We start from the raw sequence: 27,666 nt of genomic DNA, 5'->3' as shown, positions 1-27,666 counted from the left end.
TTCCAGGAGCCTTTCCAGGAAACCAAGGAGTGTACTGCAGTGGTGATTATTCTCTGTCTCACGGTATTGTTCACTTCTCCTTCTGACTTTTCCTTTTCCCTCCCCTGTAATTCTGCCCAGGGTCATGCTGTGCCTTGCATCTTGCACAGCAGCTGGGAAGCGAAAGGTTTTAAAGAACATTGTCTCCAAAGTGGTGTATACCTGGGTTTCAGAGAATCGAGGTCTCTCCCTCTGAACACTATCAATATTTCCAGCGCAACATGATGGCCAATGTCATAGTCAGATTGAAAAACAGGGTCTTCATGATAGAGGAAAATGTTCCCTTACCTTCTACGGGACAAAAGCAAAGATTTTCAGGCACTTACAAGGAGGAGGAAAATGAAAAAGAGCATAATGAGAATTATTACTGAAATTGATCCTTCTCCTTCAGAAATGACCTGCTTAACAACTTTTGTGCAAGACCCAGACTCCATAGTCAGACGTGCCTGAGGATAAAAAGATACTTCTCAAAGAGTGCTATCGGAGCTTTGTAGTACCAGGTCAAGATATTGCTCATTCTGTGCTATTTCTATCTGAAATATATATATGTATCTTATCGGTGACTATATTTAAAGGAAAGAAAGATTGTTCTGTACCTGAAGCATCAGGATGATAGAGGCTGGGAGCACTTGCTATTTCTCCTTGCTGATGAAGACAGGCGCCTGAGGATCTTTGACTTGCAATGAGAATCCTGCTTTTGGCAGATGGTAACCTGGAGACTGCACCCAGTCCTAACTGTGGCTTAAGTATCATGGCAGACCGATAAAAACTTGGTGGGACCTCGTAGTGAGTATAAGGTGGAGGACAAAATTCGTCTTTTGCAGGCCTTTCCCCAACCTAAGGAAAAATCATGAACACAGATATTATGCAATATATCAGTATGTAGACAGCATACGGATCTCTAAATTGCTCACAAAAGCTATTTTTCCCTTCTTGTCAATCTGGGCGTCAGACCCCTGTAGACTGCTGGTCAATTTTAATAGGAATGGCCTAACAATATGAACCTCTCTCCACAAATGGAATCATAGTGCAATAGAATGTCATAGAATCATTTGTGTAGGAGGGACCCTTAAAGGTTTCCCTGCAGTGAACAGGGACACTTACAGCTAGATCAAGTGCTCACAGCTCCATCCAGCCCAACCCTGAATATCTTCAGGGATGGGGCATCCACCCTCCCTCTGGGCAACCCAGTGCTTCACTACAACTGGTTGTAACATGTTCCAACAACTAAATCCAATCAAACCCAAATAAAGAATTGATAGCTACCCAAAAAGCAAATAGACAAACAAAAAAAAACTTCAGTTAGAGAACATGAAGCTGTTCTCAAGTCCTGACAGGTGATGTTATTTAAATAGGTGGATACACAAAGAGTGTGCAAGTGGAATTATTACTATAAGTTATTTAAGATATGCTTACTGAGATACACGTACTTTTAAAGGGAGTCTGTGTTAACTTAAGTAGTTACAGATAAAGCTGAAGCTATTTTAAGTTCTTTTTATGGGAAAAATGGGGTTATCAAATTGTTTGCCCATGAGGAAATCTCTACATACTCTTACATCCTTACTGCAAAATATGCAGCATAATCTGTGCCTCTGAGTTCCTGAAGAGAACCACATGGAGAGGTGTACATGTTTCTGTACGCTGTATTTTCAGAGGGCTGGCAGAATATTCCAAACGAGAGCTATAAAGCACAGCTGCCTATTTGGCAGCACTGAATGTCCATCCTGGGCTGCATTAAGAAGGGGTGCCAGCAGGGAGAGAGGTGAGGGAGGGAGCGCTCTTGTGAGGCCCCATCTGCAGTGCTGCATCCAGGCCTGGGGCCCCCAGTGCAGGAAGGACGTGGAGCTCTTGGAGCAGGTCCAGAGGAGGGCACTGAGATGATCAGAGGGCTGGAGCACCTCTCCTGTGAAGAAAGGTTGAGGGAACTGGGCTTGTTTAGCTTGGAGAAGAGAAGGCTCCGGGGAGACCTCATTGTGGCCTTCCAGTACTTGAAGGGAGTGCACATGAGGGGGGAAACAGCTGTTTACAAGGTTGGATAGTGATAGGACAAGAGGGAATGGTTTTAAACTGAGACAGGGGAGGTTCAGGTTAGATATCAGGAGGAAGGTTTTCACTCAGAGGGCTGTGACAGACTGGAACAGGTTGCCCAAGGAGGCTGTGGATGCCCTATCCCTGGAGGCATTCAAGGCCAGGCTGGCTGTCAGCAGACAACATGTGGTTGACTGAAGACCTGGTTCCTTGGTTGAGCCCTCGCATCCATGGCCAGACCCTCACCTCTGTGCTCTGCTTTCCCAGACTCAAGACTAAAGCATAAAACAATGCCAGAAGCTCTCAGGGCTTTCATCTCTCTTGTTTGCAAGAACTGTTTGCTCTTCTGAGTAAAGATCAACTTCTCCAGCATTTCCTTATAAAATGCAAAATCATCGTAATCTAGAAAGAACCCATAAATATTTCTTCAGCATACTTTATTAAGGCCAGAGGAAAAAAAATGGCTTAGGAAATAGGAATTCTGAACTAAATTTGCTTAAAAATTAATTTTTAAAAAAGTGCCATAGGCTAGGCCTAGGAAGAAAAGTAACTGGCAATTAATTAACTCTGCTGCAAGTTACGATGCATATAATATGCCAAATCAATTTCTATTTAGCAATTATAAGCCTTTAGAATATGCACTTTAACATTGGCTATAAAAGCTTTGATCTGAGCTGCTTCAAGAGCTTTAATCCTAATTTGGCAAATCTTTAATTTGCTAAAAGAGACAAGATAGGTCTTCAACCATTAAGTATGGAATCTTTGAGGTCTCTGTGCAGGAACTAGGTGGACAGAGGCAACAAACACTGACTGTAACATTTTTGCTCTGTATTTTTTTCTTTGTTTGTAGTATTATTTCCTGCCATGAGATATTTCAGTTTCCCTTTTCCCCTGACCTACATATACAAGTTGGGATGCAGGTTTTCACTGTACCAATGATTCTCCGTGCCTGGACTTAGATGCTTATTTTCAGCATACAAGCCTGTTTGTTTTTTTTTTCCTGGGTTAACACTCCATTATTTTTTTCTCCTCAATCACAGAATCACAGAATGGCTTCGGATGGAAGGCACCTCAAGGATCATCGAGCTCCAACCTCCCCGCCACAGGCAGGGCCACCAACTTCCACATTTAATATTAGACCAGGCTGCCCAGGGCCCCATCCAACCAGGCCTTGAACACCTGCAGGGACAGGGCATCCACAACCTCTCAATTCTCGGATTAATTTATTTCAATCAGATTTCACTATACTCTTCTTATCCTCTCATACTGACTGCCAATAAATAAACCGAGTGTATTTATGCCAAATATTTCAGTATGAGGAACTGGGAAGATCCTTAAATATAGAATGCTGATAAACTGGGTCAGCTTAATGAAACCTCCAGTTCATCTTTATTGACAGCATGCTACAGGTAACACAGATATATGCACGCATAACAATTGCAAGGATAAAAGATTTTCTCAAGCTGAGAGAAGTAAGAAGGATTTACCCAACTATCTCTCAGGAAATAGATTTGTTTCTGAGCTCATAGAAAGACATAAACTTGTTAATAAGACACATTCCTTTTTCCTTTGTATTAAACAGAGAATTCCTCAAGCGCAGAATTTAACTGCTCCCCACAGAATCATATGAAACTATTGATTATAAGGCCATTACAGAGCTGCTAAAACAGATTTGGATTAGTACAACCCATCCACTAACAGGACGCTCAGCTCAGAACTGTACCGTGCATTCTGCACTCCTCCCATTTAATGAACTTGTGAAAAAGAGCTGGAAAGTCTGCAAGCAAACACATGAACCATTTGGGATTTTCCACAGCCTGGGTAACTCTGAGCAGAGCTGGCAACCCTGCCGGCAGTGAGGTTGCTCAACACCTTCCTTCACGTTGCTTTGTTTATAATGCTGTCAAACATGAAAGCCTCAGAGACAGCCCTGGAGCCTTCCTCAGACAGGTAGTGCCCAAGACAGCACCTCCCTGTCACTTCCACTCATGGCCCCCAAGGGGGCATTTAATTGTGCCTACTGCTTACCTAGCTGAAGGCTGCTTAGCGATTACAGGTCTGATTGATAGCAGCTTTTAACACCCCCATCACAGCTATGTAAAGAGCTATAAAATGCTGATCAAAGCCCAAATTGGATATGTGAAATAGGGCAGTCTGGGAATGTTTCCCTCACAAAGTTAATGTAGAGTGGTCATCTTGCTCCAGCATATCCTTGTCCACAAAAGCTCTGAGTCTTCAGCGTGTCAATTTTCCAGGGTGATTCTGATCTCCCTGAACCCATTCTAATTGCTTTCCTTTTACTTGAAAGACCCACTCAGTCATATTTATAGGGGGATAAGATGCTTTGGGCTCTCTCCAGAAAATAAATGTCATCCTGCTAACTCTACTCTAGAGTAAACCACACTGCATACCTGCCACAACCTGAGTCCTTTTCGTGCTAAGAACAGTCCTCCACAATTACCAAAAATTGGTCCTTTGTTTCCAGCTATGTTAGCTAATGTTGCCATAATGATTTTCCAGATACCAACTGTATGGACTATAGAAACCTATGGTCTAGAGAATCACAGAGTCATAGAATGGTCTGAGTTGAAAAGGACCACAATGATCATCCAGTTTCAACCCCCTGCTGTGTGCAGGGTCACCAACCAGCAGACCAGGCTGCCCAGAGCCACATCCAGCCTGGCCTTGAATGCCTCCAGGATGGGGCATCCACAGCCTCCTTGGGCAACCTGTTCCAGTGCATCACCACCCTTCAGGTGAAAAGCTCCCTCCTAATATCTAACCTATATCTCCTCTGAGCTTAAAACCATTCCCCCTTGTCCTATCACTATCAATCCATTCAAACAGCCATACCCCCTCCTGTTTATATGCTTCCTTCAAATACTGAAAGGCCACAACGAGGTACCTCTGGAGCCTTCTCTTCTCCAAGCCAAAGAAGGGCACGTTACCCTATAAACAGCCAGATAGCTGCACAGCCTGCATTACATTGGTTTTAATTTCAGTTAAATAGTAATGATCCAGCAATTTTCTCTCACTTTACAGGGAAATTGTGAAGATACCCTAGCAGTGGATGACAAAGACAAGCTAACAGTGACTTCAGTAGTCTGTCCTATGAATGCAAAATGTAAGGCATGGACTATGGAACCTGAAAGGGAAAGGGCAGCAAGCACTTTGCTTGAGATGAGATAATACTCTTACAAAAACCTATACTCCAAGATCACTTCAACAGTTGTCTGTTAACATGGAAGAAGGGCCCATTGATACTCACACATGAGATTTTAATGTGGGTATTTGCTGGCTTCTGATTGCCAACTCTGTCACCAAATGCATTATTTCAAGGCTGTTCCTTGGATAAATATTGCATATAGAAGGAGGTAGGTATATAATATGAGTAATTTTTATTTATTTTTTTAATTTTAGGATTGGTTGAAATTAAATACAGTTGTGGGACTTTTGGTATTTACTTAGAAAGCTTGTCTGTTGAGCTAACTAGCACAGGTCCAAAGCAGTAGACTCAAGGGCACATTGCAGCCCTAAACATAACCCCCTTCTCCCTGTCCTTTCACCATCTATCAAGCAACATCAACCATTGTGCTCACCTCCCAGCAGGGATGGGAGGGAGCCAGCACTCCTGCCTGGCTTACAGGGCAGTGGAAACACAACCAGATTTAAGGGCTCAGAAGTGGGCAGAGGGACTTCCATTACCTTTTGGCTGCTGAGGAAGAATTTCCAAGGAAAGGAGTTTTCTTTTTTTAAGATGTTAGGCAATAGAGCACACTGCTTAAGATGAGTCAAACGGAAATCTTTTCCCACTTGAAGTATATATTCTAATGAAATCTGACAGTTCCTGTTTTTCTGTATAGTTTAACAGAAGAGAATGCATATGGACTGCTAACGCTCCGAGTGCAAAAACCTGCCAAGATTCCCATTAAGGAGGAAAAGTCTCTGTGGGCAAATAACATTAATTTCCCAAAGATGTTCTTTGGAAAAAAACAGAAGTTCCATTTAAGGATAAATTCAAACAGCATGCCTTCTCCTATCTAAACAGCTCTATTTATACACTAGCAGGTGACTGGTATGCTGGAAAATGCTGGAGGAACACGGTGACAACTTCCAGTCAGATCAGACACCACATCAAGGTCAGTGCCAGAAAATGTTACGTTTATTTCTAATCATCACATACTGCTTTGCTTCAGGATTTACTTCTTTAAGGTTTGAGAACTAACATCTGGCAGCAACAAGTAAACAAACACTCACCACCTGACATACAAAAGTGTCAAAGCCACCTGCTTACCTCCTGCAGAAACTTCTCACCCATTGGACCAAAGTGATGTGCTGGGGGCCTAATTCCTGACACCACCAGTCCAGAACTGAAGAGCCTTGGCTTCTGGAGGTCAGGTTTAAATTTGTCGTACAGGATGCTGGGGGCCTTGCCCTCCCCTCCACCGGATGCCTTCTGCTCTGTGGAGATGGGCACAGGGCATGCTGTGGTACCGTACGGCAGCCCTGCGGGTGCAAATGAAGGGTCAAGCTGCTCTATTGAACGAGGGTTTCTTCTGATGTATGTGATTATTTTAGGTCTCACAGGTTTGGGCTTGGGTATGGCAGGTTTCATCTCCATGCTTTCTTCCAGTTTCTCACTGCAGTCACTGTCCACATCCACCTTATCTGCAAGAGAGCCCTTGGAGTGGACCAGGATAGGTTTGGGGATTGCACTGCTGCTGGCAGTCTTTATAGGCACTTTGGGGGATATGTTCAACTGCGTACTGTCAACGGGAGGTAGGATTGAGGAGGGTGACAGTCTGTCAGTGGGAAGTGCATAAAGGTCCTTCAAATTACTGTTTGATAGCGTGGGCTGACTATTAACATCCAGCACTGCCACCGGGCGCAAAGGAGTTGGAACACACAAAAAGGTGTCAGCCTTTGCTGAAACCTTAGCGCTCTCCAGTGCTTCTTCTGGAGGATGTTTCTGTGCAGGAGCTGTCTTTTTACCTGGAACTGAGAAGGTTTCCACATCACTGACATGGTTGTCAGGCTGTTGGTTTGACACTGTCTCTGCACTGCACACTCTGTCTTGTTCAGAGAGATCAGAAGCAGACACGGCAGCATCCTCAGTGCTTCTTTTGGCCAGCGTGAGTTTATTCTCATTGACCTGCAAGGGTTTGCTGTCAGGTAGATTCATGCTATGTATAAGAGATACCTGTTCACCAACTGTTCCAGCACAACCTGCATCAGCTTCATGTAAATTTTCATTTTTTCTAGGTGTCACTTCGCTACTGGAATTACCATTGCAGGTGACTGGGAATATTGTTTCCACTTCTCTGTCTTCCTCACTAACCTGGGTCACTGCCCCACTCTCACTGTCATGGCCTCCTCTTCCTTCCCCATGGATGGTGAAGTTATCACTTTGTAATCTGTCGTCAGAAGAGGTTACAGCCTGATTTGACGAGGGATCCTCTGCTTTATCACTGATGTCTTGAAAATGTGTTGTTTGAAATGTTGATGCGTCAGATCCAGACTCTTTCTGTTCTTTCACTGTTCTACTTCCATCTTTTTTACATCCCAGAAACTCTATCACCGTAATTCTCTCAATTTTTTGTTGACATGTGTTTTTAGATTGTAGGGATGGCACAGCCTTAAGCTCCAGTTTCTTACTTTTATCACCCTGACTTAATTGTGCTTCTGATTTACTAGCAATCTCACTGGGCTTAACAGCTGAATGATGATTGGTATGAGAAGTATGCAGTGTGCTTTCAGTGTTAACATTTGGTACATTTTCTGGTTTGCTTATTTTCTTGTTCCCTGAGGTAGATGGTTTAGAATAAAAGACAGTATTTTCCTCTGAGGTATTGTCGAGTGGATGAAACACCATCCCGAGAAAATGATCTGTGGAAGTTTTTTGTGATTTCTCTGTATTTGCAATCAAATGGTGTGACCGGTCAATGGAATCCAATGATGCAGAAAGCAGACGTTTACAAGACACGCGGCCAACACATTCTTTCGTAAGCGGTTCAGATTGAGGAGAAAATTTACTGGGTCTGCCCAAAGACAGTCTTTTTATTCTTTCCATCTCCACAGTCTTGGACATTTTACCCCTAGGAAAATTCTGGGTGAAGTCAACATCACCTTTCGAAATTATCTCCAGGTTAGCATCGTTTGTGCTGCTTTTTAAATTGGACAGACTTTGTCCTCGGCTAATCCTGATATGCCTTGCCATATCCTTAGCTTCGCTGGTCCTGCTGTCCTTCCCTATTTCCCTGCTTGTGGTTGAGGGCAGCTTACTTTCCTGTACACTGGTGTTACAGGTCCGAGAGTCTTTGAACACCAGTTTATTCTGTTCTGTATCCAGACGAGTAACTCTCTCTGATCCTCCGGAGTGTACATTTCCACCCTCATCCATCAAACCCTGTTTCTTGATATCTCCTTCCGTGGTTCTAACTTTTGCCACGATTTGGTTGGCATTGCTATCCCCCACGCTCACTGTGCTTTCATTATTATTTTTTATTTCACTGCGGTTGTCCTGAAGCTGGGAGTAACATGACTTGTTTGGGATTAATGGAGCACTCATTCTGAAGCTTCCAGTGACTGCCTTTTCGGCAGCTGCAGGTAACGAGAAAGCCTTTTTTCCCTATCAGATTAACTACTGTACATGCTTCAGTTATAGGCTGAAATTACAAACTGATCAGTAAGAAATTCCTCAGCGGAGAGCTTGGAGTCTCTTGTCAAAGTCACATTTTTGTGCTGCTCAGTTGCCTTCAGTGCAACTTCTGTATCCAGGAAATCCTTATGACGTGCAGTAGAGAGGTTCAACGAAAGCAAAATAGATCTGTCAAGTTTCCTCTGAATGACAGCCAGTTAATCCAGCCAACCTATGAGAAGACAAAAAAAACAGACAACATCACATCAATGTCATGAATTATACTAACTAAAAATAAAGTTAAAATCTGCAAACTTCCAGAATGGAGTGCTTTCAAACAGTTCAGATTCTCTTTCAGCCACAGCTTTGCCCCCAGAAAAGTTTCCTAATGTAGCCCAGATCTCTGACTTGAGAAGAAATGGTTAAAACTGTCCTGGTTAGAAGAGCAGTTAGTACTGCTTTTAAGACACAGACTTAAAACTGTTGATAGCCATAAACAGCTAAGTGAAGACAGAATCCCACATCAAGGCTCTGAGCAATTTCTTACTGCAATAACAATTCACTTATTGCACCGAGATTTGCTACTGAAGCATTTAAAGCACTCCTGTAGAGATAAGAAGTAAGTATTAAAATTCCAGATCTATTAGGGGATATTTGTGGGTTTCTTCCTTTGCCCTGCACAAATCACCGCTCTGCTTGTGCTCCGTCTCATGCCGAGCTGCTGTCACCTGCACCTCCATGTCCCTTCTGCTGAGCTGCTCTCCAGTCAGGGATTCAACTGGCATCTCCCAGTTTAGTGCCACCAGCAAACTTGCTAAGGATACATCCAGATCACATGAAGATGTTGAGCTGAACTGGCCCTGGAACTGAGTCTAGGAATCATCTCCAGTGGCAGCTTCCAGCCAAATGCGGCCCCATTCATTGCAGCCCTTTGAGCTGCAGCCAGTTCATCTCTCAGCATGACACAAACCTGTTCATCTTACAGCTGGACAGTCTGTCCAGAAGGATGCCCTGAGAAAGAGTATTAAAGCCTTACTAAAACCCAGAAAGATTACATCCATGATGTAATCAGATCCCCTCCATCCACTAAGCAGTGATGTTACAGCACACAGGATATCAAATTACCACATACCAGGCACAGTCAGCGTGGGCTCAAAGGGAAAGTCCTGCCTTAGTAATGTGACAGGCCTATAGTTTTCTGGGTCTTCTCTCATGCCCTTCTTGAAGATGGGTATGATGGCAGCTAGCAGCCAGATGGTGGGGACCTCTCGAGACTCCTAAGATCTTTGGTACTTTGTTGTGAGGAGTCCAGCTGTAACATCTGCTGACTCCTTCAGTATTCTAGGGTGAATCCATCAGGCCCCATGGAGTTGTGAACGATAAGCTGATACTTACAACTTTGGTGAATGGAAAGTCTTTATTCCCACAGTCATGATTCTTCAACTCAATGACTGGGTAGCATTAATATTACAAACTAAGGCAAAAAAAGCATTAAATGCTTCTGTCTTTTCCTCATCCCCACTCATTAGGTGACTGTCTTCATCTTCTGTCCATGCTGTGCCTCAGATATCTCAGATCTGAAATACTCTCAGGTATTTCTTGAGTAGTTCAGTACTCTTTACAACTAAAATATGGACAATGGAAATCAGAATGTGTCCACAGTACACAGAATTCAAAGCACCTGCAACACTCCCAGCAGTGCTGGATTTTTAATCAAGCACTCACAGGGACTCTAATTAGAAGTGCTGATTAAGTGCCCTGCTCTGTGTACAGAGTCTAGGTGCAAGGCTGAGCTCATGTTTCTAACACCTGCTATGAGTGGGTCCTGCCAACCTGTGCAGTCATTCAGCTCTCTCACAATAACTGCCTTTGAGCTCAGACCTGCTTTCTCTACATGAGGCACACACACATTTTGCATGAGTCTTGATTCTGGGCTCCTGGCATAGCTCCATCTCTTCGGCAAACAACAGCTAATTAAATGAATACATGAAACAGAACACAGTAGTGAGGATTTCGCTTCAGCACCATGGAATTGTATTACAGATCTCATCCTCAAAACATTTTAAAGTAGGACTTTTAAGCTACATCTTCTCTCTGTCCTTTTTTCCACATTAAAAACAAATTTTAAAAAGTATTTATTAAATTAAATATATACATTGGTTTTGGGGGTCCTGGAGGGATTTTATGTGTGTGTGTGTGTGTGTGTGCTTCTCTTTTTCTTTTTCCCAAAATGAAAACAACAGAATTTCCATATTCAGCTTGAAAGCTGAACTGTAGCTGCTCTTTACTGGTCAGAGCATATCTATTTTAGTCTTTCTGGTTAGGTAGGAAGGGGCACTGATAGGCTTGAAAGGAAACTAAGGGCAGTCAGCTCATGTTTCTCCCCTCCTTTAGGGGACATTTAGATTGAATATAAGAAAAAAACAATTTATAATAAGGGCGATGAGGCACTGGCACAGGTTGCCTGGAGAGGTGGTCCCTGGAAACACTCAAGGTGAGGCTGGATGGGGCTCTGAGCAACTGATGGAGCTGTAGGTGTTCCCAGTCATTGCAGAGGAGTTGTGCCAGATGACCTTCAAAGGTTCTCAGGTCTCCCCTGGGCCTCCTCTTCTCCACACTGAACAATCCCAGTTCCCTCAGCCACTCCTCATCAGACTTGTGCTCCAGACCCCTCACAGCTTTGCTGCCCTTCTGGACACGCTCCAGGGCCTCAATGTCTTTCTTGTAGTGAAGAGCTCAAAACTGAACACAGCACTCGGTACTTGATCTTGCTGAACCTCAACCCATTGGCCTCATCCCAGCATTCCAGCCTGTCCAGATCCCTCTGTAGGCCCTTCCTACCCCCAAGCAGATCAGCACCTCCTGCCAATGTGGTGTCATCTGCAGATGTACTGAGGGTGCACTCAATGCCCTCATCCAGGTCATCAGCAAAGACACTGAAGAGGACAGGCCCCAGAACCAACCCCTGGGGAGCACCACTGGATTTAACTCCATTCACCACCACCCTCTGGGCCTGGCCCTCCAGCCAGTTTTTTACTGAGCAGTGTACCTGCCCAAGCCATGGGCTGCCAGCATCTCCAGGAGAATAGTGTGGGAGACAGTGTAGAAGGCTTTGCTGATGTCTATCTAGACCAAGTCAAGAGGTCTACACAAGTTTATTTCCCTGTGCTAGTTTCTGCAGTTTCTGCCATACATTCTGCTCCATCTCAAGCCACATTTAGCCCACAGGTCCCATCCCACCCTCTGGAGACACCAAGGAGAAGAGGAAGCTGAGCTGGTTGGTGTCTGCCCCCTGACATGAACTGGAGCAGTAGAGCTCAGGATGGTAAAACAGCTGGCAGGAAAGCGAAAGCAACAACCTACTTCCTAATAGTAACAGTAGATACTCTATTTTGTTTTGTTAAAATGAGGAATGTAAGAATAATGCTGAAGATGTTATCCTCAGTAGGCACTGAATAAAAGAAAATAATGGTACAGCATTATTGTTTTTGATTTGCCACAGAAACAGAGCAGTAATAATTATGAGAATAATTATGAGATATGCAAAAGAATTATCAGAGCATGCAAAAAAGTAGAACTGGAGTGAAATAAATAAAATGCAAAACGTATTGAGAAGTCTGGCTCTTGTAGAGACACTTTCTGGTGCTGACCATCACAGCTGCTTACACATTCGGATACTGAAAATTAAACCAGAATACTTACAGCAAGATATGTGGAAAACACGTAGTTGTACAACTAACATCGTGAACAGCTTAGGCTGATTGCTCTGTCTGATTTCTAGAACTAAAAAGTGTAGGAGAAGCACCTGAATTCCTTATTAACCATCTCCACTGAACCTGCGCCTCTGTATACTCACTTGCGCCTGCATGGAAAAACAACACAGTTGTTTTGTACCAGGTAGGGGGAGGCCAGCAGCCATCCATCAGCCACCTGATCCTGCAGGGGAAATCCTCTCCAGCCATTGAGGAAGAAGACTGATGGAATACATTTGTATAAGGTGTGGAAGAAATGCAGTTACTACAGAAAAGTGGATGAACAACAATCTCCTGAAATGCAGAACTGTCTCCTGAGACATCTGCTGTGAACACCGATAGCATTCTATGTGGAGATTCTCCAGAAGAAGAGATACCAACTCATTTCAAGCCAGGGCTTCAAGAACTGAGCCCCACAGAAGGGGCAAACAGAATCAGAGAATCACGGAATCATTTAGGTTGGAAAAGACCACTAAGATCACTAAGATCACCCCATTCCCAGCATGCTCCTAACCACATCCCTCCCTGCCACATCTCCACGGTTCTCAATCTCTTCCAGGGATGGTGACTCCACCACCTCCCCGTGCAGCTGGTTCCTGTGCCTCACCACTCTTTCTGACATGAAATTCTTCCTAATATCCGACCTGAAATACAGTGGTGGAAGGGAAGGAAGTGTGGATGTTTTCCAGAGAAGTCCAAATCATTATGAACAACTTCCTCCAATGGCTAAAGAAGTTGAAATCTGATACAAGGACACTAAAATAAATAAATAAATAAATAAAAAGCCAACAAACTCCTTGGAGTGGGTAACATACAACTGGAATTCATTAAAAGTGGTGAAGAAGCATTTACCTGAGCACATGGTAATTTTGTTAATGAGATTTGAAAGGCTGAGAGCTCACATTTGGATACCTTCCCCAGCGGTTCCTACTCACAGAATCATAGGATCATTAAGATTGGCAAAGACCTCTAAGAACATCTAGTCCAACTGCTGATGGAAAGGTTGGTGCGTATCGTGAAGAAGACTGTTCAGTAGACAGCATTCTGCTAGAAGAGCAGTTCAGACTGAGGCAGAGAAGAGAAACGGTGAATCAAATGCTAGGCTTTTACACACTGGAAAATGATGGGAAGGTAATTCTTATTTGCTTGTAAAACTGAAGTGATCTGTAAAGATGAGTGGCTTCTGTAGAGTATGGCTCTGCTACAATTCAGAATTTCAAAGTTTTAGTGATTTTAATGCCTCTACAGCCAATAGATTTTAGTCTTTTCATTATTTACAAAATGGCCTATGTTCTATCTGTATAAACGTAGATATAAAAACTGGATATAAAATAACTAATGGAAAGGAATAACACGTTTCACATGCAAAAGCAAAGCTTTTTGGTTACGTTTCACTTTTGGCTAAAATACAGGTTTTGTATTTCACAGTTTAAAATAATATTTCAAGATCAAATTCATTTTAAAGTTTTTAAAAGGGAAGTGTGAAAGCAGTGCATGCAGTGCACTGTCACTCTGGATGAGGCTGTCCTGTACAAAATACAAACGTTATGCCATCTACACATTTTTTTCCTCAATACCTGTGTGATAACAAACACAGTGGAGCGCTCGGCTTCTTGCTTTCACTAAGCCTATGAGGACATGTTTCCTTTTCAATTTTTTTCTTGGGTCAGCATTTTGATTTTCCTGCCTATATTCACATCACATGAAGCACACTGCGCACACCAAATATGCCAGCTATGGCAAACGTGTGGGCATTGTCCTTTGCCAAGCTCCTGAGCTCCTGAAAGCTCAGCCCACACAAACAAGATGGTGACACCACTGAAAACTGCTGAGAAGGGTTCAGATGGGTCCTTCCCACCACCAGAATCAACTACTAAATGTCCAGCGCTACATTTTGTTGGCCTTGGAAATGCAAAGACATAAATCTTTGTACGTCTCCTTAACTTATCTCCACTTAACTCTGGGGATCAGTACATCTTAACTGTAAAGAGACCAAAAATCTTACCAAATAATGTACATAAATTATCTCCTTTTCGCACGAAACTTGTAAATGCATGCTTCTTTTGTTAAAAGCATTTTGTAATATAAGCATGAGGAGCTACCCTAATAATTTATTACCTGTGAGGACTAAATTCCCAGAGCGTTCTGTATGGAGAGGATCCTGCTTACTGCTATTTCAAAGGAGTAAGGGATTTGGGATTAAAGATTCTCATTATCAAAACCAACAAATTATTTTAATTATTAACATCAATCAAGTCTCCACAAGGCATAAACCTTAATAGCTGTGGTTTTGCAAGACTTCTGTTTTTTTTTACATTTCCATTTGCTTTTTAATATTCACTGCTGGGTAAGATAACAAACTCCGATCTAAGCAATACTGCCAATCAGATCCCCCCCAGAAAGCAGAAGTCTCTGATTGCCTTAGCAATGGCAATCATGAAGCTGATTGATAACCACAGTAACTAAACTCCAGCAAATGTTTGGTTTAATTTCCATTTCATGTAACTGCACCTGGTTAAAGGCACAGGTACAGCTCATGCTATCTGAGGCACAATGCCACTCAATTGAGGACTTCAAAGGAGAACAAACTGTAGGACCTCAGGGAAAACCACTGTGAAGAGAGATGGTGTTAGACGCAGGCATACTTGCTGGTTTAGTTGTAAAGCTGGTAAATCAGGCAAGGAAAGCCATCACTGAAAGCTGCATCACTGAAAACACAGATCCATAATGCCACAGTCACAAGCAAAGACAAGCAGTACAAGAAAGGCTTGAACAAAGGGCCACAGGAGAGAAATCTATCACTGCAGAACAAATGAAAACAGCAAGAAAGAAAACAGTGAATACGTTTTCTTGGAGGGAAGAATAGTCAAGACAAAAACTGATTCCTCCCAAACAAGTGGAGCCAAACGTCAGCAGAAAGACCAAGTCTGTGGTGCCACAGCTTGGCTCACCCGTGTACACTGCCCTGGCGCTGAGCCCAGACATGAGGAGACAACTTTGCACTCCTCCTTTTGCCCCTGGCTGTTGGCAGAGCCTCTGTGGATGCATCTCCTTGCCTCTGGGCAGTACTATTATCAGCAAAGCATGAAGTGCTGCTAATACAAATAGGAGACAATGGCAGAGGTGGCAGACACACCCCTGCCTCTTGTTCTCCATCAGATGAGATGGGAAGAAGCAGCAAAGGGATCTGCTTGTCCTCTCTGAGCACTGTCACCCTGAAGCCCCAGCCAGCAGCATACAACATCATCCTCCATCCAAAACCCCACACGGCAGCTTATCGTGAGATCTGCAGCAGCAGGACGGTGGATGTGCTGGGCCCCACAGTGCCACTTTATTTCTGTACAGCAAAACATCTTGACACAGAAAGGGGGATTGTGAAATGTTTCCAAAATGATCTTTTTTTTTTTTTTTTTTTTTGCTAAGACTGTTAAATCTTTCCTGCTTTCCAAAAAACAGCTGGGAGACAGAAAAAAATATATTTAGTTATAACAAACACCAAAAAAAGTTCATACATTTGCTTCCTATTGAGCAAAAACCAGAAACTCAGAAGCTCTGTCTACTCCAGCAGATTTCCCCACTGCTGATAAAGCAGTTACAACGGGTGCTGAGCTCAGTTTAACTTCAAGTGTAGCCAAGGGTAAGCTGCCTTTCCCCATCATTTTCTGAGTTCTTCTGAAACCAGTGGTAAGTAAATGCAGCAGCTCTTGACTGAACACCTAAAGATGAATTCAGGACCCTAATTTTAGTTTGCCAGGTTTGCACACTGAAGTTTGAACCACCACCAGCTCTGTAATGCTGTTAAAATTTCAAAAGCATTACTGCAGATATACTGAGGCAACCCACCAGTAAAAACCAAAGGAAATGAGAAAGATTATCAGAAAGGCTGTGCACGCCCTTAAACTCTGGTAAAAAAACATTCCTATAATTAGTTTGATCTACATTTCCAGAATATTTTTCCTTGCAACTTGAGACCTAATGTAAAAAGCAGTGCCAACCTGTTTTAAAGAAGCAGTTACAAAACCAAAACTATGGTAGAACTTAGACCGGACTCTGCACTAAAGGACCCCCATTACACCAGTTAAAACCACCTACTCAACAGCTCAGTGCATTTTTACTGTCATACCATCCAAGCAGGCTCTGTAAAGCACACACGGCAGATTTCTAGGAGTAATTCCAGCTGCCAGGAAGGCAGAAGGAATGTCTGTAATTATGCCACTCAAGGCACTGACTGACCTAGAAGCTGCCCTACAAATCCAGGAGCCGGAGCCTCATGCTGCACCCCATGCACCTCGTGTCCACAGTGGCTGGGGCTCAGCAAGGACAGACCAGCAAGCAAGTTCCCATCTCAGAGCACAGGAGGCAAAAAGCAAAATCTGATTATTTGGAAAGGTCAAGCATAGCTAATGCATTACCTTCCCGCTGCTACTGATCCTGAAAGGGTAGCACAAGTACATCTCAGCAACCATGGCTCCGTAAACAATTACATTTGTTCTGCTTAGTATATCTATTGCTCATAAACACTTGGAGCAATTCTTCTGTCAAAAGGCTGCAGCCTCATTTTCATAAATCACCACAAATCTGACTCAGCTTCAGCATTCTATCACCTTTCTATTTACCACTCTATCACCATGCACTCCTTACACGTATAAATAAAGTGAGAAATATTTCCAGTGTTTGCTTTGGGAATTTTTCCCACATTATTCAACAGAAAAGATATGTAACACAATGATAGGATTTTAGATCTTTATACTCATGTTTACTTTTTTTTATTTAGTTGAATAGCACTTGAAGTTGTGCATCAGGCATCTTTTGACTGTAGAAAATATAAACTAGCAAGCATACCAGAAACACTGAATGAAAACTAGCAAGCACTTGCCAGCGGCTCAGCCTAAGGAAAAAAGGATATTTGCTCTAAACTGCACACCTCACCTTATCGTAGTCTCACTTTCTACTTACCCAAACAGAACAATCCTCTTCCCTCCTTCAGAAGCTGGGAAGAGACTGAAGACCAGACAGGCTTCTGGTAATGCAATAAACTCCAAAGAATGGGGTCCTGTAAAGGAAGCATCTGCATGTTCCCTTCCTCCTTGCCCCGGTCTGCCTGTGTCTACAAAGTGAAGGGAGAGGGATGTAGTCTCCCAAGGGACTGCTCAGGACTTTCCAGCTTTGCTGGTGGAGCTGGTTGGAGGACAAGTGCTGGTGGAGGACACTGAACATGAGTCAGTGGTGTGTCCTTGCAGTGAAGGCTAAATATGTACAGGGCTGCATTAGCAAGGGAGCACCCAGCAGGTCAAGGAAGCAATCCTTCCCTCTGCTTGGCATGAATGAGACATATAGAGCACCGTGTCCAGTTTTGGGGCCTCAGTACAATTCCAGAGAGGATTCAGAAGAAGGCCACTGAGATATTACAGATCTGGATTACATCATTCATAGATGATGTATTAAAACAGGCTGAGAGACCTAACTTTGCTCAGCCTAGAAGACACAAGTCTGAGGGGAACCTAATGGCTATCTCCAATGACTGAATAAGGGGAATAATAGGGAAAATGGAGCCAGACTCCTCTTCTAAGTGCACAGCTAAGGAAAAGAAGCAGAAGTACCAATAAGGAACATTTAAACTGAATATGAGGAAAAAACTCTTGTTAATGATAGGAGTGAAGCACAGGTGCAGATCAACAAGAGGGGTCATATGATCTCCATTCTCGGAGATCATCAAAATTTGATTCAGTAAAGCCCCAAGAAATCTGACCCAATGGTGAAGCTGGTCCAGCTTTCAGAGAATTATAGAATCATTAAGGTTGAAAAAGACTGGGACCACCTAGCTGAACTGCTGACCCACCAGCACTGTGATCACTAAACCCTCAGTCCCTCTGAGCTACATCTCCACGTTTCTTGAACACCTCCAGGAACAGTGACTCCATCACTTCCCAGAGCAGCCTGTTCTAATGCTTTACCACTCATTCTGAGAAGAAATTTTTCCTAATATTCAACCTGTGCAGAGCTTGGGCTAGGTGACCTCCACAAGTTCCTTCCCGCCAAGCTGCTTCATGATTCTAATAGCAATAGCATTACAGGAAGAGGAACCACAGATCATTTCATGACACACTGCTGGAAACTCCACTGAATGAGACACAATGCAAGCTTGTGTGCCTGCAATAACTACTTGTATCCCCCACACAGTGCACTTAGTTCAAAAAAATAACCAGAGACTGTAGCAGCTATCATTTGCTCAGCCCTCCAGAAATGGAGCCAGCACCACCTGACATGACATGTAAAGCTACTTTGTGGTTAGTAGCCAAGCTGTAGGGTGAGGAGCTGTAATAAAGCTGGAGGCATAATGATGTGGCAGAGGCATGTTACCTGCATTTAACAGGGTGTTATGCCAGTTCAGGCACGTGCCATCAGCAAAGGAAAGGATACAGTCCTCTTGGATCTCATTTATGCCATGCTATTTATCACAGAATCACAGAATTGTAGGGGTTGGAAGGGACCTCCAGAGATCATCGAGTCCAACCCCCCTGCCAAAGCAGGTTCCCTACAGCAGGTATTTATTTTCAACTCCATTGAGTTTTAGGCAGTCTCTGTCTGCCCTGGTCGGAGCACTTAACACTGTGTCTATGCTTATGTAACAAAAAGGACAGAGAAAGAACGGGAACTCTGTAGAAATCCATTTAGCACAGATAAATTAGTGCCACAGTGTTAGTGAGAGAATGTGTCAAAACTGTGAAGACCAATCCAAATATTCACTATGTACTAAAATAAGTACTTATTGCAAAAGCTTTCATCAGTGGCTACAAGTCATATGAATTTGCTAACATGCATTTCAAAAACTTCAAGGTAAAACTGCCTCCTTATTCTAAATACCCTGCTGAACCTGGTATGTGATTTTTACACCAAGGTCTACAAATAAAAGGCCTACTGACAGCTGGCTTCTTTCTCTCTCATCATCCACAGTGCACCAGTAGCCCTGTCATCACTGATAAACACTCATCATGACCTTAGCTAGAAAGGAATTGTAGATGACTGGAAACAATCATAGAAAGAAACGGCAGCGGAAAACAGCAAACATTGAATCATAGAATCATAGAATCACCAAGGTTGGAAAAGACCTAAAAGATCACCCAGTCCAACCGTTCACCTATTCCCAATAGCTCCTTCATGTATCACGTACGTGCTCTCACAGAACTGAAGAAGAAATGGATACGGACTACCTGATATTTTGTATGAACTTTTGTATGCAAAAATGTATTTGTGCATACATTTTGAGCATTTTTAAAATGCATAAATGTTGTTTGGAGCACCAGGCAGATTGCCATAACTGTTGGAAGTAGAAATGCTACACAAACAGGAATACGAAACTTTTGCTTGAAACTTGAGAGATCTGCAACTGCCATAAAGTTCTGAGCATGCAGTTGTTCAGAAACCAGGTAAGAAATCAGAGGATATCAAGAAAAAAAGGCAAGAAAAATGCTTAATAACATAGCAGTGTTCCATTTTTAACCACGTTACAAAGCTAAGGTAATTAATCAATCGTGCTTAGATTTCATAAGGACATATGGAACTGTCACTGTACACTTTTAAAGAACAATCTAGACAAGCCTCTTAGAAATGATGAAATTCTACATTTTCTTGCCACGAGGAAGAGGAATTAATGAAGTGATCTCTCTTCCATTCTTGTTTTCCAACCAGCCTATGAAGCTTGAGAAAAAATAGACATAAAAGGAATTAATATCAGTACCATGGGCAAATAATGACTATGTGAACTATAAGCTCCTGTCCAGCAAATGCTTCCATACATGCTGAACTCTACTGTCCTAACTCATCTTACAGATCTCAAGGGGGTGTTTCTGAAGTAGAATTATGCCAAAGTGTTTGCAAAATTATGCCAAAAAATTAGGCCAAAGTGTTTGCACTCCAGCTGCCATAACTCTCCCTTCTGTACAGCATGAAGAAAGACAGCTGTTCACACTTGCATGCTGCTTCTATGAGACCCTTCAAATAAAAATAATTAGTGTCTGGAAAAGCTTGGCTAGTAAAGAGTTAGTTTGTACAAGAAACATTTGTAGGACTTTGGACACAGAAAAAGTAATGTGGCTATGAATCGTAAGTGTTGGCAATGTTGCTGTAATTTTGCTTGGAGTGTATGGAGATGCAGTAGTAAGGATGTCTTACTGTCAGTCAGGTTGTCTTGACATCAAACTTTCTAGGACACTGGCAAATTCTTACCAAGATCTCTACAGAGACCTTGATGTTGTCCATCTCAAAGTGAAATGGGGTCACTTTTGTGAATATTACAGGGTATCTTTACGTTTTTAAAAATGGAACAGTCAGTGTGATAATGTGGGGGTGTCGATCCAACAGTTTACATTCTTTATTCCGGGGTTCTTTTCCAAGATAAGACTTTTGATAGCTGTCATCTTAAGCCAAGCAGAGACAGTACATGTGAGGACAGGCTGGTAGGATTTTCAGGAATGCCTACACAAAAGGAGCAATAAAGACTTAGGTCACACCTGGTTTGTACCTAATGGACTAATATGCATTATGACCACTAACAATTTTATATAATTGCTTAGATGATTGAATCTGAAAAAGAAATAGCAGTTCAATTGTCTGTCTAACAGACAATAGACCTAAAGTAACATTATTAGTGGTTACAGAATGAAAATGAGAAAAAGGGAAAAAGATTTACATGAGCATTTCTCCTGCCTTGACTCAGTTCTGCGCCACAGGCATCACTGTGGGCACTGTTCATGCCCTGAACAGAGCAGGATCATGTCTGGTGTTTTAATCATTAAAAATCAGTTATGAAAGAGCACTGGAAAATAAACATTAGGAAACTATTGCCCTCATGCTACAGAATGGTTGGTATGGAAAAATCAGTGACTTGTTCATCTAGTTTCATTGTTTACTTGCAGTAAACTATTCGAGGCAATCAGAGAACATAAATACCCAAAAGCATAATGGAAGGAAGAAAACAACCCCTTGCCAGGAGCAACAACCTAAAGCAGAGTGCCTCTTGGGTTTTCTATCTTCTGAAAATGAGTTATCTTTCAAGAAAGTTTCCACTAGTTGATTGCCACCAATGGCAGTAAATACAGAGCAAAAACTTGCAAGGGTGCATTTTTAATAACACTGTGGTTTGTCTTCTTGTATTTGGCAAACTACCCAAATACCATTGTAGCACTATATTAAACTATCTCATCGGACTCAAACAGCTAATGTATTACTGCTGGGCATGAAAAAACATCAAGGTCTATTTATAAATAGCTTCTCTGTGCTCAGTGTATTAATTATTCTTCCAGCAGAGGCTGTTGCCAAAAAGTGTACACCAGTATCTTTTGGAAGACTTTTTGTAGCCTTATCTGATCTGCAGAAACATTAAATCTGTACTGTAATTACATATTAAAACTTCTTACAATGTGCAATCCATTGTCTGTTGCACAAATACATGCACAGCTGCTAAGACATTCTGTAACAGCTACCAGGGAGACACTTCTCCATGCAGCTAAGACACACACAGCCAACATCTAAGAAAAAAAATGACAGGCTCTTTAGCAGGGTGTGTTGTGATAGGGCAAGGGGGATAGTTTCAAACCAAAAGAGGGGAGATATAGACTGGATATGAAGAAGTTTTTTCACAAGAGTAGTGAGGCACTGGCACAGGCTGCCCAGAGGGGATGGATGCCCCCCCCTTGAGACTTTCAAGGTCTGGATGGGGCTCTGAGCACCCAATGGAGCAGTAGGTGTCCCTGTTTACTGCAGGGGAGTTGACTAGACAGCCTTAAAGGGTCCTTTCCAACTCAAATGGTTCTATGATTTAACAGTAAAAGGAAGGCTAGGACAAATGTGGGTCATCTACTAAATGAGGTGAGTATCTTGGTAACAAGAAATGCTGAGAAGGTGAAGATTCTGAATGCCTTCTTTACTTCAGCCTTCAGTGCTAAGACTAGCCCTCAGGAATCCCAGACCCTGGAGGTAAAACAGAGTCTGGGTAAAGGAGGACTTCCTGTTAGTTAAGGAGGATGTGGTCAGAGAGCTTCTAGCAAAACCGGCACACACAAATCCATGGGCCCCAAAGGGATGTAACCCGGTGTGTTTGAAGAACTGGCAGAGGTGACTGCTGAACCATCTCTAACATCTTTGAAAGGTCTTGCCAATGTCACTCTAGTCTTCAAAAAAGGGCAAGGATGATCCAGGAAACTACAGGCCAATCAGCCTCAACTTTGTCCCTGGAAAGGTGATGGAACAACTTGCTCTGGATAGCCTCTCCAAGCAATCGGTTATCAGGAGTACTCAACACAGATTCACCAAGAGGAAGTCATGATTGACCAACATGGTAGCTTTCTATGATGTTATCACTGGCTGGGAGGAGATTGGTGGATGTTGTGTACATTGACTTGTGGAAGAACTTCTACACAGTAAGGGTGATGGAGCACTGGAACGGGCTACCCAGAGAGGTTGTTTAGTCCCCTGTGACTATGAATATGGAAATATTCAAGACTCGTCTAGAGGCCTACCCGTGTGACCTATTGTAGGATACCTGCTTTAGCAGGGGTGTTGGACTTGATGATCTCTTGAGGTCCTTTCCAACCTACAGTCCAATTTTATGATCTTCCTAGTGAAAAGCCTTGGAAGGCCTTCTGTCCTTGCTGACAGAAGCCACTGCACACAATCGTTAGCTATGCTGCCATTTGGAAATACCTTTTCACCCCTTTTCTTTCACTGGTCTCAAAAGCTGCATCTTGCACTGGCTAAAGGCAACACTGAAAAAGCGGATGCTTATGCAGGAGTTGGAGCAGGTGAAGTGATACACATGATAACATGAGAACTGGGGAACTCTGTGAAAGATTTTCCTCTCTTCTTCGCACATAATGTTAAGTTTAAATAGCCAAAATGATTGCTCTCTTGGGCCAAATTTATTTCCTGGAACAACACACTACATGACAAATTTCAGCCTGGAGTGTATTTTTATGAATGACTACAAAACATTTACAGAATATTATTTAAAATGACAAATAGAGATCGATCCTTCACTGTAGAATGGTAGTGGACTTTGCTACAATGCAAAAGCAGAAATTTACAATCTGCGGGGACACTTCTGCAGATCCTAAATCCTTGCAAAACCTAACAAAACCTTAATTGCTTCCTCTGTAATACACATATACAAAATAACGTTTCAACTTTCATCTTCTCCCTTCTTTTTCCCATAGTCCTGACATCTAATGTTCTATTCGAAGCACACAGGCAGGATTCTTTTATCTTATCCCTGGGGAAAGTGCAAAGCATTAACCAGAGGTAACGAAGCCCCTTCAGCATCCTCTTTATTAATCGAGAAATAACATCTATTTTGCAGGAGTAGACAAAATCCAGTGGTGAGAGTGCATAAGGAATCAGAAGGTGTCTCTGAACTTACCTGATAGGATGCCCACGCCACTTCTCAGACATAAAAGCAAATGCTATGCAGTCACACTGGCAGCAAATAAAGTGTAATCAGTTTTCTGCACTACAGTTGTGCTATAAATACTTAAATTTTTAAGATGTTCTTTATAGCTATATGATTAAGTAAGAACCTTTTTCTGTTAAAACACAAGGCTCAGTTTAAACCAGCCTGCAATGACCAAATACAAGATACAGATTTCAGCACTGACAGTGCTTGTGTGCTAGGGCATACTTGATTGGGACTCTTTGAATTGACTGTAAGGATAAAGGGAATATTAGATCACAGAGTCCATAGTACTTGATTATACAGTCCAGTCTCATCTGTAAGAAATACACAGAGTATATCCAAGAATATGGATAAGTTAAAGCACTTTGGTCCCCGAGAAACTGGGCAGAGATACGTGAGATTTCAGGATTAGAATGCCTGAGGTCTGTTCAACAGCAGGGAAATGATGTGCTGCTGCTCAGCGATCGCAGTGATCCTGGCAGGCAGTGGTGCTCCCCAGTGCAGAGACAATGCGATGAATTCTCTCGTCTTTGCTTATCTGATCTTGCTAATCTTTACTCTGTCTAAAATTTGGACAGGCTTTGTAAGCTGACCATCTGAACAAAGGCTTATAAGCAAAGTAATTAAGAACTATGATTGTTTCCTCTTGTCTCTGTGTCTTGGATCCCATCTCCACCAATGTTTCATTTCTGATTCTTCAGAGAATGCCAAAAAAACACACAAGTAAGAGTAAGTCTGAACTCCTCCCTCCACTCCAATCTCAGATACAAATAAATCCAGAAAATATTTGGTAAATTGCACACTGGGGGAAAAGTACCACCAGACCAATGAAGTCTATTAGCAGAAGTGCTTTATCATAATTATTTCAAAAGAATTAAGCTAAGTTATTCTATTCCTGTACTTGTGCATTGCTGCTTGGGAAGACGTAGCAATCTCAGTACTCAGAGATCACTTGGAATTGTTATCTCTCTCTGACCTTAAATATTGCAGTGAGGATGGTGGAAGAGGCCACCGTGTGAGCAGCCTTGACATGAACAGGGCAGCTTGAAGCCCTGGGTACAGCAGAGCTCACATGAAGTTCAATCTGCCTTGTTCAGACCCCGTGTACTGAAGAGAATTTAATGAGCATTTCAGTAAGGATCTGCAGACAAAAACGCATCCAAATCAGGCACTGAAATAATTTCAAATGACAGATGAATTCATACAAAGTGAAGCCTCTCTGGGGGTACTTTGGGGAGAAAATGCCTACATTTGTTCACCAGATTAGTTGTTAAACATAAACTGTCCTGCTTTACTTGAATGGCCACACTGCACTCCTAGGGGCGGCACATGTGAGTTCCTCTGTACAGTCTTTCTTATCATCCAAAATGGTATCTCTAGATCAGGTTTTACACATAAACAAAGTGTGAAAATTACTGTTTGTACTGGGTTTCTTTGTTTACACAGAAAGTCCCATTTATTATTTTTATAATGAATGGTATTCTGGATTCATCATGTCGGATAAAGATGCCACAATTATACCTTCCAGTTGCAATTACTGCTATTTGTACGAAAGGTTTCCGCCAACTGATTTTAATTGTATTGTTTTACAAGTTATGCTGGCAAGAATTTTTCCAAACAATGAAAATGCCCCTTGACATGCAGCTTTTCATGAGATACACTAATTTATGTTCTCATGGCATTGCAATCCCAGTAAAATTATATACTTTGATTCAGAAAGAAAATTAAGCAAAAGAAAAAAAGAGGAGAGGAGAGGAGAGGAGAGGAGAGGAGAGGAGAGGAGAGGAGAGGAGAGGAGAGGAGAGGAGAGGAGAGGAGAGGAGAGGAGAGGAGAGGAGAGGAGAGGAGAGGAGAGGAGAGGAGAGGAGAGGAGAGGAGAGGAGAGGAGAGGAGAGGAGAGGAGAGGAGAGGAGAGGAGAGGAGAGGAGAGGAGAGGAGAGGAGAGGAGAGGAGATGGTGGTATGGCATCCCTTACAGATGACACTTTGGCTAACAAAATGAACATGGCTAGCAATGCTCCTGAGCAGTGGAACCAGCTGGCCTAGAATGGCTCATCCTTATTCTTTTGAACATTTTTATTCTCCAAAAGAGGATGGATACTTACAAATGCATCCTTGAACGTTCAAATTTTGAAGCCATTCCAACGAAATGTTTGGGAGAGTATTAACTCTCAATAGCCAGAGATACACCACCTACCATGCTAACCATTAAGCCAGATGGAGCTCCAAGTGCTCAGGAAGGTTCCCTGTTTAATTTACCTACATAGACGTGGCCAGGGCAAGTATGAGAAAATGTAGCCAATAAAACTGTAACTTTACAGAATCCAGTGGAAATCTTCACTGAATTCCTGAACTCCAAACAACAATGAAAAAAGCCCATCAAGCAGGAATTAGTCACTGACTGATGATGGTTCTTGTCCTCTTCAGAGCCTGCTCCTGCTGGAACCTGAAACTTGTCTCTGTCGTGTTTTTTCCTGTCCTCCAGTCCCTTCACTCTGCCTCTCAAAATGAGCATTTAACAACACAGAGCATTCTGGAAAACAGTTTATGTAAGAAATACTATGGTAAATAAATACATGCACGTGGTCTTTGTGGTTTTGGATAACAAGAACCATATGTTGTCAGTAGAATCCCACAGTGTGCAGCTGAGTGTTTTCTGCCCCATCTCCAGCCTGGTACAAGTTCCTGGCAACAAAGCTTCACAATAAAACATCTGCTGCATTTAAGAGAACAGATTTTCACCCTTTACTAAAACAGGTTAAGTAGTTTTTTGGTCAAAATAATCCTGCCACCCCATAAAAATTTCATATATTCTTGGGGGACATTTTCTACCTTTATTTCTAAATACAGAAATGAAGAAGAAAACAGTAACAATGAGAAATGCTTTTTTTTTTTTTTTTAAGTACTATTTGAAAAAATCTTGCAACTCTTTACAAGGGTAGATAACAGCAGGACAAGGAAAATGGTTTTAAGTTGAAGGAGGGAAGATTCAGGTTGGATGTCAGGGGGAAGTTCTTTACTATGACAGTGGTGAGGTGCTGGAACAGCTGCCCAGAGAGGTTGTGGATGCCCCGTCCCTGGAGGTGTTCAAGGCCAGGTTGGATGGGGCTCTGGGCAGCAGCCTGGTCTGGTATTAAATGGGGAGGTTGGTGGCTGTGCATGTGGCAGGGGAGTTGAAAATTCATGATCCTTGAGGTCTCTTCCAACCTGGGCCATTCTGTGTGAAAAAACTAATTATGAAAAAGTATTTCCAAAATCATCAATTAGATATTAAAAATATATATATATGAAGAGCTTTTAGCATATTTCCCACGACTCTGTTTTTATTGGACACTTGAGGACAAATTCGTGGAAATCAGCTTGGCCTGAAGCCACCCCACCACCCTATAAAGAAAGTGCAGTAATTATATCAATTAGCCTCACCCCCACAATGGACACAAAGACAGTATCACAGTCCTGAAGAATATTTGCACAGTCGGTAGAAGGAAAGCTGAGGGGAAGAAAGAAGGCAGGAAACAGTTAATCAGTCTTAACGGCTGGAGAGATTATAAAAAATTAGAAAAGAAGTGAAAAGAGAAAATCAGTTATTTGTAATGAAAAGGAAAATAAAATCTGTAGTTAAAGAGACTGAAATACACAGAATAACAGGAAGACAGCCGAGAAATGTAATCATAGAAGAGGAGGAAATTGCACCCTCGCGCAAATAACAGCCCTGGCCTTTCTCAGGCAGAGTTGTCACTCCCAGGAAACCCTTCAGATTTTGGG

General features: G+C 42.5%; 1 protein-coding gene and 1 long non-coding RNA gene across 3 annotated transcripts in view; one reads left to right on the top strand and one right to left on the bottom strand.

The window, feature by feature from the left end:
• LOC128075017 (uncharacterized) overlaps positions 1 to 27,666 on the top strand; it is a 234,328-nt gene that overhangs the window by 79,707 nt on the left and 126,955 nt on the right. The gene's annotated exons all lie outside the window — the stretch shown is intronic.
• Positions 1 to 27,666, bottom strand: part of MTUS2 (microtubule associated scaffold protein 2) — a 253,265-nt gene that overhangs the window by 149,474 nt on the left and 76,125 nt on the right. For both annotated transcript variants that reach the window (XM_052671410.1, XM_052671409.1), the window contains exons 2-3: positions 6,362 to 8,936; positions 636 to 876 (exon numbers count right to left, since the gene is read on the bottom strand). In XM_052671410.1, the coding sequence (XP_052527370.1) occupies positions 636 to 876; positions 6,362 to 8,635 (2,515 nt within the window). In that variant the 5' untranslated portion in view covers positions 8,636 to 8,936. The remainder of the gene's footprint in view (positions 1 to 635; positions 877 to 6,361; positions 8,937 to 27,666) is intronic.

This window comes from Tympanuchus pallidicinctus, unplaced genomic scaffold (genome assembly GCF_026119805.1).
Source record: "Tympanuchus pallidicinctus isolate F22 unplaced genomic scaffold, pur_lepc_1.0 scaffold11, whole genome shotgun sequence".
Taxonomy (NCBI): domain Eukaryota; kingdom Metazoa; phylum Chordata; class Aves; order Galliformes; family Phasianidae; genus Tympanuchus; species Tympanuchus pallidicinctus.
Note: the sequence above shows the minus strand (reverse complement) of the source record. Positions and strands in the feature narration are given on the sequence as shown.